The sequence below is a fragment of the Mobula birostris genome, chromosome 23 (assembly GCF_030028105.1).
Source record: "Mobula birostris isolate sMobBir1 chromosome 23, sMobBir1.hap1, whole genome shotgun sequence".
In the NCBI taxonomy this organism is placed as follows: domain Eukaryota; kingdom Metazoa; phylum Chordata; class Chondrichthyes; order Myliobatiformes; family Myliobatidae; genus Mobula; species Mobula birostris.
In genome coordinates this window covers 21,748,242-21,766,697 of record NC_092392.1, presented here as the reverse complement: position 1 = coordinate 21,766,697, position 18,456 = coordinate 21,748,242, and the positions used below count along the sequence as shown (strand labels likewise).

The 18,456-nt window shown below is 42.3% G+C and overlaps 1 protein-coding gene across 5 annotated transcripts in view; it reads right to left on the bottom strand.

Annotated features, from left to right (window-relative positions):
- The window catches only part of gata3 (GATA binding protein 3), a 33,064-nt gene extending 15,038 nt beyond the window's left edge, over positions 1-18,026 (bottom strand). The window contains exons 1-5 of one of the 5 annotated variants that reach the window (XM_072241193.1): positions 17,990-18,026; positions 10,326-10,704; positions 8,414-8,953; positions 5,262-5,363; positions 3,876-4,021 (exon numbers count right to left, since the gene is read on the bottom strand). In XM_072241193.1, the coding sequence (XP_072097294.1) occupies positions 3,876-4,021; positions 5,262-5,363; positions 8,414-8,953; positions 10,326-10,560 (1,023 nt within the window). In that variant the 5' untranslated portion in view covers positions 10,561-10,704; positions 17,990-18,026. Of the gene's footprint in view, positions 1-3,875; positions 4,022-5,261; positions 5,364-8,413; positions 8,954-10,325; positions 10,705-11,134; positions 11,285-17,989 lie in introns of those variants that run through there. The other 4 variants (XM_072241194.1, XM_072241192.1, XM_072241195.1 and 1 more) reach the window with 4 other exon arrangements.
- Between the last annotated feature and the right edge of the window lie 430 nt (positions 18,027-18,456).

The following is an 18,456-nucleotide window of genomic DNA, read 5'->3' as shown; positions in this document are numbered from 1 at the left end:
ATTTACTAACCCTATCCTATATGCTATGAGCAGAACATGGAAGTAAATCCATACAGTCACAGGGAGAACAGACAAACTCCTTACGGATAGCCAGATAGCAGCTGCCTAACAATTCCTTACCAAGTAAAGCATTTTTACAATATTTTACAGAAATACTCCGTAAAAGGGAAGCAATGCTATCAAGAGAGAAAATGACGTAGTTTGTAGTGTGGTGGTATTAGACAAGGCAATGCCAATGGCAGGTACGGAACGACTCTGATGTTTGGATGAGATGGAGAGGGAGAGGGGAAGAAAAAAAAATTGTGTCTTTCCAATTTTCACAGCTCCATCTACAATATATTGTGTTCATTTCTGGTCACCTCATTACAGGAAGGGTGCGGAAGCTTTAGAGATGGTGCAGAGGAGATTTGCCAGGATACCACCTGGACTAGAGAGCACGTTTTATGAGGATAGGTTGCGTGAGCTAGGAACTTTCTCTTCGGAGAGAAGGGTGATGAGACGTGACATGATAAGATGTGTTCAGAATGAAAAGAGGCATAGATAGAGCGGTCAGCTAGAAACTTTTTCCTATGGCAGAAATGACTAATTAGAGAAAAGTATAGGGAGGATGTCAGAGGTAGCTTTTTCTAAAAACAGAGAGTGATGGGTATGTGAAATGAGTTAGCAGGGACGGTAGTTGAGGCAAACACATTATAGACATCTAAGAAACCCTTAGACTGGCAAATGGATGAAAGAAAAATGGAGGCTATGTGGAAGGGAAGGGTTAGATTGATCCTAGATTAGATTAAAAGTTTCGCACAACATCCTGGGCTGAAGGGCCTGTACTATGCTATACTCTTCTACGTTCTAGAAATTTCCATCTGCACAGTCCACTTAATTCTTGGCCCTGCTGATCTGTTCCACATTACCAGCAACAGAATGTGAAAACATCTTTTTTTAAAAGAACATTTACTGGCCTTTTAAAAATAACAAAAGCAATGGACACAATTCAAAGGATGCCTGACTGGAATACTTCTTAATACATGTTATTGTACTGAGTAATCAGAGCAGGCAGGGCTAATAAGGTGCCACATATTTTTCTGCTGATGACATAGACTTTGAGCTGATCCTGTTTGGACTGTCACCCGAAACTACTTCACCAAACTTTAGTCCTTCCATTCTTCCCCCCACCCCCCCTCCTGATTTCTTGTTCAAACACCTTTGTGTTTTGAGGTCGGGAAGTGATATTGTTGTAGAAAGCAGTTATCTCGGCCAGGCAGATATCCGGCAACCCTTCCATAGGAAGTCAGCTTTTTACATTAGAGAGCAGGGGAGGTGGGGGTGGGGACAGACAGTACTAAAAGGAGAGACCTGCTGCCAAGTAAATGCACTGTAAACATTTCCCTCCCTCGAAGGTTTTCCTATCTTAATGAGGCTGTGAAAGATTGGAATTCCATTAAGGGGTCAATCATTAAAATCAACATTTTCACAAAGGCACAGAGGGAGTGGGATGGTTTGGTCACGCCAGTGCTGTTGGGACATTAAATTCATGTAGATCAATTTGGGGGCAAATTATTGGTTGTGTTTTTTTTCCCCTACTTGCACAGTTTGGCTTCTTTTGCACATTGTTTGTTTGTCCGTCTTTGCTTGTGTGTATTTTTTTCACTGATTGTATTGTATTGCTTTGTATCTACTATGATGCCGCAGAAAAAAACGGCACCGGTTAACACAACGCTATTACAACTCGCGGTGTCGGAGTTTGGAGTTCAATTCCGGCGCTGTCTGTAAGGAGTTTGTATGTTCTCCCTATGACCGCGTAGATTTCCTCCGGGTGCTCCGGTTTCCTCCCACAGTCCAAAGACGTACTCGTTAGTCGGTTAATTGGTCATTGTAAATTGTCCTGTGATTAGGCCAGTGTTAAATAGTTTGGTTGCTTGTAGGGCCAGAAGGGTGTATTCTGCGCTTGCTCTCTAAATAAATAATAGATAAAATAAAATGAGTCTCCGGATAGTATATGGTGACATAAATGTACTTTCTTAATAGGTTTACCTTTAACTTTGAAATTTTTGCTTGTCTCTTTGGTGGAAGGCTGAGGTTGGGGGGTGAGGGTGGGGGCAGTGAGGAGGTTGGGAGGGGTGAGGGTGGGGGCAGTGAGGAGGTTGGGGGGTGAGGGTGGGGGCAGTGAGAAGGTTGGGAGGGGTGAGGGTGGGGGCAGTGAGGAGGTTGGGGGGGTGAGGGTGGGGGCAGTGAGGAGGTTGGGGGGTGACGGTGGGGGCAGTGAAGAGGTTGGAGGGGTGAGGGTGGGGGCAGTGAGGAGCTTGGGGAGGTGAGGGTGGAGGCAGTGAGGAGGTTGGGGGGTGACGGTGGGGGCAGTGAAGAGGTTGGAGGGGTGAGGGTGGGGGCAGTGAGGAGGTTGGAGGGGTGAGGGTGGGGGCAGTGAGGAGCTTGGGGGGGTGAGGGTGGGGGCAGTGAGGAGGTTGGGGGACAATGTGGTCTTAAAAAGCAGGTCTGGCAAAATGACAAATTTCCTCAAGAACAAGCCAGATTCCAATAAAGTCTGTTGCAATGAGACAACAGTTCACTCTGAAACATCACTGATGACCTGGGTACCAGAGTAATTGGCATTTCAATAGGCCTGTCAATTGGTTTAGACCATAAGACATTCAACTCATCAAGTCTGCTCCGCCATTCCATCATGGCTGATTTATTTTCCACCTCAACCCCATTCTCCTGCCTTCTCCTCGTAACTTTTGACACACACTATAGGGTACATGCTCTCCACATCCACTTTATCCAGGCCTTCCAATATCTGATACATTTCAAGAATCTCCACTTTAAATATACCCAATGACTTGCTCTCCATGGCCGTATCTGGCACTGAATTCCACAGATTCACCACCCTCTGACTAACGAAATTCCTCCTCATCTCCGTTCTTAAACAACGTCCTTGTATTCTGAGGCTGTGTCCTCTGGTCCTAGACTTCCCCCCACTATAGGGTACATCCTCTCCACATCCATTTTATCCAGGACTTCCAACATCTGATACATTTCAATGAGATCATTAGGAATGGTTTGTCACTACTTGCAGGAGCCTGTCATTTAGATACACTGGATTATATGTTATTATCGTGCTCATTTTCAAAGTTTTTTTTGTATTTGCAGAGTTTGTCTTCTTTTGCACATCAGTTGTTTGTCAAGTCTGTTTGTGCAGTTTTTCATCGATTCTATTGTATTTCTTTGTCCTACTGTGAATGCCTGCAAGAAACTGAATCTCAGTATAGCATACGGTGACATGTATGTACGCTGATAATACATTTACTTTGAACTTTTATTATCTATATTTTAAATTGAAAAAGGAGATTGTGTTTCTGAATGTATCCTGGGGGAAGTGGTGGTTGGCAAGTCTGATGAAAAGAGATGGATACAATGTTTGCAAGTGTCTGCAGGAGTGGCATCGGAAAGCCAGTAAGTATTGCTGTGATCTTTTCAGGAAGTCCATATGATGTTTAAAAACATCACAAATATTAAGAGTTTGGGCAGACAGCCTTCAAAATATACATTGTTCAATTTCCAATTTAAATTTTAATTTGTACTTGAGATGACTGGTTTAAAGTTTCTGTCAATGAACAAGATAAAGCTTTCAAAGCAAACGCAGGAGAAGTGAGATGTCGTTTCTCTTTAATGTGTGGTACTAGAATAGCTGTGTGGACCACTGCCGCTGTGCCTTCCAGGACATTCTAAGAACTGGGTGAAATACTAGAGGTGTGGTGTCAATTACCACATATCACACCCACCCCGCGCCCCCACCCTCCCCCTCCAAACACCCCCTAAAATAAAGTTACTCAGATCAGGAAATGAAAAGCTGCTGTTAGATCATTTAATCCCCTGCTACTTACCAGTCTCCGCTTAGGTTTGATAAGAGGTCGGTTCTGCCCGTTCATCTTGTGGTAGAGACCGCAAGCATTGCACAGATAGTGCCCAGTCCCGTCCCTCCTCCACAGGGGGGTCGAAGTGGCTCCGCAGTTCACACATTCTCGACCTTCTGAAACAAAATCACAAGACCGTCACTTCCAGTCGCAGACAACTCGCCACAGATGATCAGATGAGTTGCCTCAGGTGACGTGGATACAGTTTTGGATACATGTGTCTCTTTACGTGGCAGAGTGGCCCAATATATTAACCACTAGCCACATGTGGCTAATTGGAAATCCAGATGTGGATAATTGCCTTTCAGTTGAGTAAATATGACCAGCACACCGTTCTTGGACCACGTGACCCCAATATTCACTTGGGCTTTTCATACATTAAGCGTTTATTTTGCGGGAGAACTGGAAGCAAATGCTTTGAATTATCTTTATTTTTTGCCGTCCTGAGGTTTCCATTTCCTTAGTTACTGAATGGCAGGGGCTGGATGTTTAGCTAAATAAACAATCTTTAAGTGCAATCAAAGAGCGATGTTAGTCCCAAGTTATCTCTGAAGTAAATTGTTTCGGTGCAATTTATTCGCTGAATCTGACACTCGGCCACTACCCTAGTCACACGCTCCCTTTAGTTTTCGTTTACTTTTCGGTACATCATGTTATCCTTGTGAAATATTTTAACGTTATTTATGGTCGTTAATGCTTTTCAAAACTCCTTTAAAACGATTCTTTATTTAATTTCTTCATAATGCGCCTGGCGCCACAGAGGACATCAAGCTACAGTGACGTGTGTTTTAACTCACATTTTTAGGCAAATATTTGCAATGTACTAGGAAGACAATTACATTAGGCTGAGTGCAGTCTTTAACTTGTAGGTCAGAATATCTTAAAGCTATTTGCAATTTTTTTAATGACCAGTGTTTATTGAGGATCAATAGATAACTAATCATTTACATTTTAATGACAGAATGGGAAAATATTTCTATATTTCTCGATTTTTGTATCTAGTTATTCATTAATCCGTTTATAGCGCTCCTGTGCACTAGAAGCGTAAACATATTAATAAATAACGTCAAAATGACTGTACATACACACAAAAATTAAAACAATGGAAAATTGAACATTTTTTACAGTTTTCAATAAAATGCAAGTCAACAAAAATGCCACGGACACTACAAAAATAATCTTAATCTAGAAACAAAAGTGTCAACTGTATTACGCAGGCTGTCGCCATCAGCAAAAGTGTATATCATCTATTGATAATGGCTACGTGACCGTTCCTAGCTGTCCACAGTTGACATCTTTTTTGACAAGAATATGCCATATACTGGACAATGTCCTGACCTACATAAAGTTGCACACCTATTAAAATGTCGAATGCACATATCCCCAGATCACTACAGCTTGCTCGGTCAACTTCCAAATGGTGCAATTTACAGTCACGAAGTATTTTTTCGCGATCCCCTGAAAAAACAGAAGGGGAACGGTCAATGCATTGGTACTGTATTCTTTATGTCAGTCCGAGGAACACTCGGACACATCAAAAGGGAATTTTGTGCATTAGATTTTTTAATAAACATTCAAAAAAGAGGGCGAGGGTTATCGTGATTAATCTGTTCTTTTTAATCCAAGATATTAATCCTACAGATCGAAATTCCGCCTCTGTCACGGAACCTGACTGGGCTAGGCTAAGCGTTAAATCGAACTAGTCAAGAGTCTTAAACACAAGAGATTCTTCAGATGCTGGAACCCCAGAGTAACACACATGAAATGCTGGAAGAGCTCAGGAAATCCTGATGAAAGATCTCGGCACGAAACGTCGACTTCTTTATTCCTTTCCATAGATGGTGTCTGGCCGGCTGAGTTCCTCCAGCATTTTGTGTGTTAGCTAATAAAGCCCTGTTTTTTTTTGGGGTGGGGGGGCACTCTAGCATTAAGCAATGAAAAATGAAAACAAAGTCAGTTCATAAATGAATTGTAAGGGACAATATGGAGAGCTGAGTGTTTTCTCGAAAGGGGGGGTGGTGGGGGTGGGGAGGGGGGGCGGTTGGCGGCTGCTGAAACTGACACGTCCCAATGCCTCAGAAGTAACCTTTGTATTTTCAGCGGCGCGTGTACGTGGTGACAACCGCAATAGTTAAAAAAAGTTAGTTGGTAGCATCATCACGACTACACATAACATCCTATCATTTCCCAACGTTGCCGTCATTATGTTCTAAGTCGCTATATACTTTCTGTTGCTCCCCGACGGTTCTCATGTTCTGTATTCCTAGTTGTTTCTTTGCTAGCCTGGCCGTTCTTGAGTGTTAGAGGTGAACTTTTACACCGCATGCAAAGGAGGTATTGAATAAATACGTTAAGAAGAGGCATCCGCACCCTAACCACAAACTGTAACCGTTTTTCCAGAAAGTTGCAGCTTTACATGTTCTCTATAGAAATTAATACAATTGAGAGCAAGGCCCTCTTAATCCATTTGCGTTCCCGCATTTTTTGTGCCTTTAAATGTTTATAATCCAGTTTTACCTTTTTTAATTGTCAAAAAAGTGATATTAATTATAACACATTTTCCTGGTTTGGCTTCTCCAAACCGCAAATACCTTTCTTATGCATTAAAAAGGTCTCTCATAAATAGTATGTTAAAAAAAATACATCACGCTGCGCGTCAAAAGTGACCTATTTTAAAACATTTTTTCCTAACCTATATCAACTTACGCCTAGTCTGCTGCTGTGTACAACACTACAAGAACAGCTTTGTCGAAATCTAGCTGATGCAAGTCATTTTCAATAAATTAGCCCTAGGACTTTACTCTGCCATACAAATAGCTATTAATCTCACAGTAATCCCACCAATGTACAGAATATAACCACGGAAGAGTATCTTGGAAATGCCGCTCATTCAATAATTTGCTGCAATGAAATATAGCATACGCTTATTTAAGTATATTATATACTTCAGAATTATAAACATTTTTAGAGAAATAACATTATAAAAATATTGTTCGGTGGAAGAAACTGTTATAGAATACTCTGTAGTTTCTTTGTCCATTGCCTCAATGGTATATTTATTGGTAGAGTCTGATCTGCTAATAAATATATACACAGTATACACTTCCTTTCATTATCAATGCATCTGTTGCGTTAATGAGTGATGTTCAATTGTACGGCTAAATTTCCGCCCGCCTCATCTTCCTGGGTCACTCTGGCACCGGGGAGCACAGTTTAGCGTTCCATTGGTAAGAATCTGTCGGTTCCCTATAGCCCACCCTTCTCTGTCCGCTGCTCTGGTTTGGCCTGTTCCATTGCCGCATCCGGAATCTATTAAAGTTCCCGACGCTGGGTAAACAATGTAACTGTCGCGTGCATCAGTTTGAAAATAATTGGATTAACTAGAAATACCGAGACCCGAAAAAAAAGGGCCAGTCCATGTGTTACATCGGCGAGACAGCCCCCAAAATCTGGTCGCGGGAGCTGCCACACGCCGGGGGGGGGGGCTACTCTAGATTAAAAACGACTCCTTCAATGATAAAAGCGAGTACAAATCACACATTACAAATCATGCATCGCGAGGTACAACATTTAATGGGACAAACAGTCTGGCTTCCCCATCCCCCCCCCCCAACCCGTTAAGAGCCTTCGAATTGGAGGTAGAGAATTATCACAGTTGATAACGACTTGTGAATTACAATACCTGCGCTACTCAGCGAGGAAATGGGAGGAGTGGTTTGATATTAATACAGATATATTTCCAGTGTTTGGTTTTGAAGTCTGTCAACATAGTAGGCAATAGAGATTCGCATAAATTTGATATCATTGCACTCCTTCGTTAAGTTTAGTTTGGAATGTTTGCATCTGCTATCTTCCTGTATCGTTCATACACACTGGTTAAGGTCTACAAATGTGTTTGTTGGAGTTAAGGGTCAACACTGGAAGTCATTTTCAAGGCATATATGTTCCCAGCATTATTGCTAATAATGCTATAATTACAGGGTATGTGTTTGGACAAGTTATGGGTCAAGACTGGACTCTTAGTCATTTTCAAGGTATTTATGGCCAGGCACTATTGCTAATACTGCTATAATTACAGGATACATGTCTTATCTGAAGTGCACTGATCGTAAACTAATATTAGCTCCTATAGGGAGAGTTTTACCTTATGAATTTGGATTTAAAAATTATTCTCAACGGGCAAATCAAAGTTCTATTGCATAACTTGCCTACATGCCTATAATATATTCTGCAAACAGGTATTTATTCTGTGAGATTATCTTCATTATTTAAAGTAAATATTTTTTTCTCTGAAAAATATTGGTTTGCTTGTGTTTATTAGTACACTGGTGTATGCTTGTTCATTCAATTATTATCCTGCATAATTCCTATTACCTTTGTACATATTGATGACACAAGAATGGTTGTCAATTTCATAGGGCAATGTTGATTTCATAGTGCCTCCAAGTGTTTGGTCACATTTAGTGTAGGGCTGATGCTATGTTGAACAAGGAAGGAGGCATGCTTACCTGTGCTAGAGCGTGCTTTGGGTCTTGCTTTGGATGAGAAACTTGGGGGAGACGTTCCGAGCAGGCTGCCAGATGGGAAGAGGCTGGTGCCGTATTCAGGGACGTAAGATGGGTAAGTAGTCAGAGGGTGGTGGGCAGCAGTTGAGCACCCTCCTAATGCCATGCTGCTTCTAGGGTGAGAGGATCCCGTCTCCAACTTCATGCCCTCTGCCAGGGACACCTGGTACTTGATGCACTCCTTGTCCTCCTGGCGGCTGCTGCTGGTGGACCCGGGGGTGGAGATAGTGGGGTCCGGGGAGACATCCTTGGGCGGGGTGGGGGGGAAGGTGAAGAGATGAGGGCTGGAGTGTCCTGCCGAGAGGGATGCTGATGAGGACGGAGGGTAAACGGAAAGTGCTCCTGGGGAGCTGTGGTGGAGAGGGGCCTTGCTGAAAGCACTCAGATTCCAAGGAGAAGCATTGTGATGAGATGCAAGGGCTTTTCCTCCATCGAGCCAGGACAGAGAGCTATGGAGCAGAGGAGGGCGGCAAACCTGACCCCCTGTAATGTCAAAACAGAAATATGGATCAGTATAACACATTTTAAACAGAAAACCTACTAAAACTTATATTTGTTTCAGCTGTCACAATTCCAACCTCAATGTTATTTAAGAATCATTGTTTAGGCTTCTCCCCCTTCCTTTCCAGTCCTGATGAAGGATCACAACCGGAAAGGTCGACTGTTTATTCTTTTCCATAGATGCTGCCTGGCCTGCTGAGTTCCTCCAGCATTTTGTGAGATTTTTGTGTGTGTTGCCCCCATGAAACATTGTCTCAATGGAACTAGTTTTTTTTTAGTTAAAGCTCTATACTCATATAGATCCACATTGATTGCTACGTTAAAATTGCCCTATCCATAACTAATGTTAGTTTACTTTCCCTTAATTCTTTAGATTCGTTCTTATAGCGTGCAAGATAGTTTGCTGACACTACGAAATTGTTTAGTTTCCTGCCTCCTAGGCGTTCTGTACTTTCAATTCCCTCAGCATAATATATATACTGTAATATTAATGCCTCGACAAGATGTCTTAGACAATGGCTGTGCTAAAAGAGACCTTTTAGACACACATTGGAGCGTGCTTTCTTGTGTTAAAAAAGATTATTTTTTGAATGTGCAAATTGATATGCTGAACGGCAAAGAGCAGTAACATAGTCCACAAGAAGTGTTTTCAATTTATAAAGTATTTCGTTTTCTCCATCACTGTCAGCATCGACCACTGGAGGTGACAGATTTTAAACGCGATCAACAGGTCACAAATAAACGCCCACGCGGCTTAATAGCCAAAGAAAAAAAAATGAGCATTTTGTACTAGGGGTCCATCAGTTCACCTTTAACATATTAAACTCTGCAGTAAGCTAAATTAAATGTAACAATCCCTAACGTATTAGAAATATTCGTTCCAAATGGCATCAGAATTTACTGCCCTTTTAAAAATAACTTGCAGTTTCAAGACGTAGAGAACAGCACCTCTCAATTACATCCGGGAAGTGCTCGCAGAGAAAAAAAATGGCCCAAGAGCCCCTCTATTTTTTTGTGTGTAGATTTCGAACATTAGGTCAATTTAAGATTTATTTTAAAAAAACAACGTTGACCTCCGGGGTTTGAGGCCCGTTTGGCAAGCAACACGTTCCCAATGGGATACTTGAAGGCATTTTGTTAATGTTCCGTAGTGATAAACTTGCCTCTTCTCCCCAATTGCTCTATGTAACATGTTAATCCAGGCCTTTCGTAATTAAAAAAAAACAAAATCTCACTAATAGTGAACTTCATCATTCCCTAGTCGTGTGCGAACCCCTGAAATAAGCGTGGATTGATAACACGAATTAGAGCCACTGGATGAAGAATTTAAAAGCGACCTGGACGCAAGTCTTACCGTGGTGGGGAGCGGGGTATCTTTGCACGGCTGCCCTGACCGAGTTTCCATAGTACGAGGCAACGTGGTTGGCTTGGCCGTCGATATTGAAGAGTACATCCACTTCTTCGGACGGGAGGTACGGCGCAGAGTCAACATAGCCATGGCCAAGACCCGGGTGGTGAGAATCGGGATGTTGTCCATTTAACACCGCGGGATGATGGTGACTCATCCAGCGAGGCTGATCGACTTCCATCGCGATCAAACTTCGGAACAAGCCTGGATGCTTTTTTTTACAGGAAGTTTGTGTCTGTATATATATTTAAAAGAAGTCCAATATTTGGTCTCTTTAGATTAAAGAATCCACACAGTGATCTTTGCCGTCTGATTCCTCATACACCTGTACGGCAGAGAAGGGAAATAAAATAATTAGAAGCAATTAACACCTGACTTTTGAAAACAGGCGCAAAATCGAAGAGGGAGAGAAGCAAATGCATCTAAAATCGAAAGTAATGCAAAAGGACGGGATCTGCCACGGAACACAGGGTGAAAATTACATTCTTAACAGTAAAGATCAGCGTTTAAATATCGTACTGATATTTCGCATGAATCGAATTCTTGATTGTCTCGCTCATCAAATAAAAACTGTTCAATAATTCTAAGAACTGTCATACTTCATTCCCAATAAATGCGGCTCCAAGGACATTGCATCTTATACTGTTGACATTTCATAACATAAAATAAACAGTGTTACAGCAAGGTTCTCCTTCAAAGGAAATCTTGGGGTGAGATTAATTTGTTATTATTTTGCAGAAGAATGCAAGACAAACCTTGTTGCTGGCTGAGAGGGTTTTATCAGCGGCGCACACTAGCCGTGGCTCCAGAGCTGACTGATCAGATTGTGTTTATGTCCCAGGTTTTTTTTACAGTGAAGGCATTCTCTCTGAACTGGCTGATGGCGCCAGTCGGCTACAGCACGGCGGGTCGGAACTTAAAAAACAACCCACCCCCTCGCGGCCAATCAGAACCTCCTCTGCTCCCGACCTCTGCAGGCTCTGCCCCTGAGCTTGCCCTCATTGGTCCAGCCACCCACAGCGTTCCGCCCCTCCCCTGCCTTGCCCATTGACTGGGCTAGGAGCTCGGGGGAGAAACCAGCCTACCGCCATTCCATTGGCTGATTGGAGGGCATCGTCATTCCGCAGTTAGAATGAGGAGGAGTCCGCTGAGAATAATGTGAGGAAGTCTCCTCCTACTGGGTCATGGTTGGTTGGACCTGGGAGAATGATCATCTGACCATTGGCTTGCAGTGAACACATTCCTTCCGCAATTAAACTCGATCGAGGTTTTCAAAATAATGTCAATAAACGCAAAAAGTAAAAATATCACTTTTTCTTTATTCTATCCAAACTTGGAGTGGTTTTGTGTCAAACTCCCAGCAGTTGTAGTGCACCTGCAATTAACAGCAAAAGAATTGAAGCCTTCACGTTAAAACTGATCTCGAATGCCTCGGTAATTATAACAAGAGACGAATGGTGATTGAGAAAAGAGGATCGTTTTTAACGAGCAAAAATAATTACCATCCAAGAAGCACACTAGCAATTGGGAAATGAGGACCAGATACTGTTAGATTATCACTTGCCCACGTTTCCTTTTAGGAAACGAGTTCATGTACCTGCTTTCAAAGCGAAAGGTTGCAACAGGTGATCCTCTGATTCTGGATGCACCCGCGACAGGTAGGCACAGTGATCTGACTTCGATAATCATTCCACTCCACTGCATCGCAATAGGAGGGCCGCGGGCTGGTATTTAGTGTCTTAATTCCCCGTTTGGCGGGTTCTGGCCAACAGATTGACAGTATGTAATTGGGGGAATGGGAGGTTGCTCTTTTGATGCTACGCATTTTACTAAAATACCCCGCCATGCCGACGCCACTTGGCGTGACGTCATTAGCTGAATAAACAGGGAGGAAATGAGTGGAACACAATGAGGGAGAAAAATAGAAAATTTTATTTTAAAAGACTAATATTCAACACGAGAGGGAGAACTAAATGCTGTTTTTTTCTATGTCATTTAGTCATAAGGAAATAAGTACCGGTGATTCTGAGCAAAAAGTTTTTCTCCTAAACTTTTTAATCTGCTCATTCGCCTCTACAGGCTTGCGCCCGCTGTTAGTTGTTACACGAAACATTTGACGAAGGGGAGAGTCACTGAATATAATCTGGCATTAAGGGTCCTGCATTTCAGATCTCTACTGCAATATTAAACAACAACGTATTCTAATTTCACACATGGTCTTGAGTCCGCTTGATGTTTTAGCTACTCTTGGCATCCTGGTTCTCCAGATGACTTCGCGAAGTCGTTGTTCTTTAATGTATATTCCGGATCAATTTTCACAATCCGAGCACAGGAACAATCTATACGATATACCTTTCAACTTTCCCTACATCTTTATTTTCACCCCTCCCAGAAATAAATTTAAAAATCTTGCTTAGAATTATACAATAGTGAAATTGGCGATGGTTTCCAATCGGACAGGGTTGTCAATAGCTCCCTGCCTGGCGATAGTAACAAGGCGAGCCATACGGATTTTACTGTGTAACCTTTCTAAACTTATTCTTCGTCAGTATGATCATGGTCACCGCCCTTTATAAATGGCCCGAAAGGTGTCTCCATGGGATAGTTTCCGATTAAAACCCAGCGGAATCGTATCACTGACTTGCTTTGCCCAATCCTCCTTTTTCAGATCAACCATCTTCCGTCCATTTTATAACACATCCAAAATGCTGGAGGAACTCAGCAAGTCAGGCATCATCCACATTCCCCTTCATTCAGCATTTTGGGCTTATGCTGCTCAAGATTTACAACATCTCTTGTGTTGGTAGTCCATTTCATAACACACACACATAATTCTGGAGGATCTCAGCCACTTTCTTTCCTTCCATAGATGCTGACTAACTTGCTGAATCCCTCTAGTAGTTTGCATGTGTCTGTGCGAGTTGCTCAAGATTGCCAACATCTACAGAATCTCTTGTGTTGATGGTACATTTTATAAATTTGCTTTCTCAACACAGCGAAAATAGATAATCTAATCAACAGGCCGGTTATGCCCTTGAACAGGCCAAACGGGCGGGATTTTAAAGTGAAAAGAGTGAAACGACGTTAGCGCGTATCAGCTGTCACATTTTGAGGACATTTGACATCAGCCACTGTAACGGGGCATCGACCAGATCGGTGAACCTTCACCACTGCTCGGCTGTCGGACACTTTGACTGTACAATGAACAAGTCACCTAACTCGTCCAAAGATGTAACGTGGAATCTAAATAAGCTTAATAAATCCAAATACAGTAGAGGTCTTTGGTGATTAATGATACAGAGAGACTCGGAGCTATAATTACAATCTGTGGACCATAATTTATTGAGACGGGCCACACACACACAATTCGTTGTGGCTGAAGGAGGCAGGGGGGTGGGTGGGTATTCGATTTGCCAAATTATGGGGTTTAAGGTGTGAAGGTTGGGGCCCTTAGCTGAACACGGCACCGGAGGAACTCTAAGAACGTACGAAGGCAACCTCTTCGCAGGTTAAGGATCACTTGCGATACCACATGTTTACGTGCCGATTGACAGAGCCTCACTAATGGGCGCATTTGTTTCCATAATTAGCGCAAAAAAAAACCCAGTTGTGGATTTGAAGTTTGAAAGGTGCATCACCGGGATTTACGTGGGCTGTCTCTCTCTCTCTCTCTCTCTCTCTCTCTCTCTCTCTCTCTCTCTCTCTCTCTCTCTCTCTCTCTCTCTCTCTCTCTCTCTCCCTCTCTCTCCCTCTCTCTCCCTCTCTCTCTCTCTCTCTCTCTCTCTCTCTCTCTAGATGTGAGATCAAATAAGAGTGAGGAGAGGAGGAGAGGTGGGGTTGGGGATGTGGTAGGGGAATATATATATGTATATATATAATGCCTGGGGAATATTAGCCATTGATCCGCATCGATTACTTCCTAAAGGCAAGAATACATTCGCTGCTATAAACCACGTGTAAGAGAACAGATCCCAACTAGCCTGCAATTACAGTTTAATTAATCGGGTAACAGTGGTGCCGCGATGATCTCTTGCCCGTCTGTCTCTCTCTCCCCCTGCATGTAATATTTGGTTTAAATCACCGCTCCCCTGCGCAGGTAAAGCTGTATAAATAGTCCTTGGCCAAGGCAGGGAGGTTACGGTGAGGACACGCAGCCTCGAGGCGCACAACTCCCTTAATGTTAAATGAAGATATTGTAATAAAAATCTTGAAATATAACAACTATCTTGTAATTTGCGTGCGGACGGGACTGGTTGGTAATTAACGGGCAGGATATTTCACGCAGGAAATACTTTAAGCAGTGTTTTATCGTACTAATGGATTAAAGTAGTCACTTCCCTCCTTTAGAGAGAGGGAAAAAAACACAAATAGCCTTTTATAAATCCTTTAAGGAAGTGGGTAAGAAAAATAAAGTATGCGCGATATATCCTACTTAAACTACAGACGGTATACTGGTGTAGCTCTTTCTAAATAAACCAATATAATGCAGAGATTTCTAGATTTATGAACGCCGAATCAGACACTTCACAAGCGAGCTTTTTCGGATAAAAGATATCAGACATCTGTAGTATAAAAGACAGCCTGGTTTATTTATTGCTCCTCCTACCTTCCCGAGGACAATCTTATTTAAGTGCTAATTCGATTCTTATCAGATTTATTACTTACAGAACGGGTAAAGGTGTTAGCGCGCTGATATATTTATAGTTAAATAGTGACACATAGAGGAGGAATGGGTTTTCTTCAGAAAATTGATAAAATGTTCAACCGAAATATATTTTTTAAAAAAACAGCGTTAAATGAGTAATCAGCGATAATGTTGATGCAAAAAAAAAGATTTCATGGTTACCCTCGGCCCTCCCTGTAGAAGTTTGCTAGTTTAGAATGCGGCATACTTATTTGACCGGTGTGTGAGTGTCGGGGTGTGTGTGTGTAGTTCTTTGCATACGTCTGTGAACACGCTGAACAATGGTATGTCAATTTCAGGTCCAAGTTCCAGTGAGTTTCACTCCGTGATTAACTTTGGGTTTGCTTTAACCGAAAGATACAGGGTTCTCCGCCGTGCAGACTTTCAAGTGAGTCTTCTCGTTCTTTTACTACGGCTTCCACGAGTGTTTTAAACACAAGAGCCGTTTAAATAGGAAAATATGAACATTGTGTAGGTAGAAGCCATTTGATTACGAATTTAATTGGTTCGCACAACATTGTGGGCTGAAGGGCCTGTTTCTGTGCTGTAATGGTCTATGTTTCTTTCAGCGTTTATTACCCTGACACATCTGTGCCGCCAGGAAAGGAGGAAATAATCTTCAGAAGTTCAAAAGTTATCCATTTCCATTTTGGACTGAGCCGCGCGCGGTTGGTAGAGAGAAATCCTCTGATCCGGACGTCCGGAACTGTAGGATATGCCGTTTCGACTGAGATGCGGAGAAATGTCTTACAATTCCCTCCACCCCTGAGGGCCGTGAATGCTTGCTACTGGAGCATATCCAAGACATGCTAATGATAGTTTTATTTGCACTGTACGGGGATCAATGGACGTGGAGTTCGAGTGGGAGGGCTAGGATCGTATTAAAGACCAGTCCAAACTTAATGGGCCAGATTCTTGCTCCCTTGCTTCATATTCTTGACTAGACAGTTGCACATTATAATGCAATAAATGACTGAGTCACTGCCATCTCCACTGCACCATTTTTTCTATTGATAATCCATTCTCAACACTTGATAAAGAGAATACTGACCAGGACTTCAGGAAAATATGTGCAAGTTCGGCGACTAAGTTTACCCCTGATTAAACAACTTGAAAAAGTTCTAACTTCAATAGAGTATCTATCTATCTATCTATCTATCTATCTTCATTCTAGGCACGTCAAACCGAGGAGAGAAACTCTGGGATATATTGAGCAATATAGGCCACGATTCCATTCATTATTTAACATAATTGTCATGCATGTGGGTGTGTTCATTGAATTTAAATCAGGAATATATTACCGGACGGAAACAATTGCCCTATGATTTTTCTTGTCGAGGAAACAATTGTTCTGTCCCTAACTGGGAGAGCCTTTCGGAGAGCAGAAAGGCTCTTGAGATTCTTAAATAGCGAGGCCAGGTAATTTATACTAACTTTCGCACTCTTAACACACTAAAGCCGTGTCTCAGTCCCGTTAAGAATTTGATACTTCTCTCAGCCCTTTTCGTCCAACTGACCGCAACGGATACCAAACCCATTAAGGCAGAAGTCTGACAGAGTGAGGGATGGGGTGTTAGTCTGAGCTATTGACATATCTCTGCCTTTGTCAGCTAAGAATATTCGACCTGGCATGTACTGAGATAGTAGCCAATGACTGTGCGGAGATAACTGCGGCAGTCGATTCAGAATTCAAGTGTTTCCCCCCTTTGAGTATCAGAAAGGACCTATCTACCGCCTCTCAGAGGTGACATGGTGTATGGTTAATACAGAACAGTTTAATAAAAGCGCGACAACCATCAAAAGAACATCCCTTCTCTCCGACACTGTACTTTCTTTCCTTAATAACCGATGGTTCTACTGAATGACAAGGAATAAAGAACGCAAACATTGTTCGGATGATATTACGTATTTCAACACTAAGTTTAACCGGTTAATGAGATGGTGCCTTATCTCTGCCCGTCTCTGTCAAGTTCTGCAAGACCGCTCTGGGCCGCGGAACTATCTAAGATATCCTTATTGCTTTCTAGACGTCTTAGTACTTGAGACAAAACTCCACGCCTCAACCACAACACGTTCATTTTTTAAACGCAAAACAAGCGTTCTAATTACCAGAGTAACACACACAAAATGCTAGAGGAGCTCAGGCCAGGCAGCATCTATGGACAGGAGTAAAGAGTCGACTTCTCAGGCCGAGACCCTTCATCAGGACTTCCTGGGTTCCTCCAGTACTTTGTGTGTGTTATTCTGGATTTCCAGCATCTGCTGAATCTCTTGTGTTTATGTTTTAATCAGCTACAGGGAGCACACGGCGGACTGAGCGCCAGCTTTGCTGGGTTGGATATGGAAGGGAACACGGCCGATGTGTGTTCATACATTCCTCGTCTTACTCAGCAGATCTCTCAAGTATCGAGTCCCACACACAACACGCGACAATGTCAAACGACGGGTTTACATTGCCACCATGATGTCCTTTTGTGAAAAGACCAGACGAAGAGGGGAAACGGCGGGACTCGTCGAGAGAGTAGTCGGAGACGGGCCCACGGAAAAAAAAGTGATTTACTGCCTTCCAACTCAATGGTCACAAGTTTTACGCTACTGAGTAGCTAGATAGATGCGCGACATTATAGTACATTTGACCTGACATTGTCGTCTTAAATAGAACATTCATTCGAATCGAGGAACAAAGTATATCAGATGTTTATCACCCAAAATGTAAAAGTTTCAAATATACTCACATACTGTCTAATACATTCTTAGGTAAACACACATTGGTGGTTATGAATAGGTACACGTACGTAAGTACATACATGTACACGCGTAAGATTTAATTATCTTCATATGCATGCTTTCATCTACATCAACAAATACAGAGACATATTGCGCATCTTTGTACATCCGTGTGTTTAAATATAAACACGCCACTTACTGAAGGCGCCGCTGAAGGATCTGCCAAGACAAGAACGCCTTTCTGAAAAAAAGTGAAATTGACATGAAATTGATCAGCACTTTGTTTGACACGAGACAACCGTGACTGTGAAATCACGACCTTTCCCCGCTGTTTCTGTTCCTGTGTTCCGCAGACAAGCGAAAATTCTTAAAGAAGTTTAGAATAAATGTTTTATTCCCAACAGAATGCCGAAGATTTAAAAAAATTAACGGCATGAAATTGCCATATGACGACCAAATGACACCTGACTGATACCTCCTCACAAAGAGACTATGGTCAGTTAACAACTTGTACAAGATGTCCTTTATTGAGTCAGTATCAGATTCTAACCCAGCAGTCTGCAGAATTATAAATAATAGCATTTAAATTGCAATAGATTTGACAATATTAACCGTATCTTAGAACTAATATTCAGTTTATTTAATATAAAAAAAATGCAGGGAGAT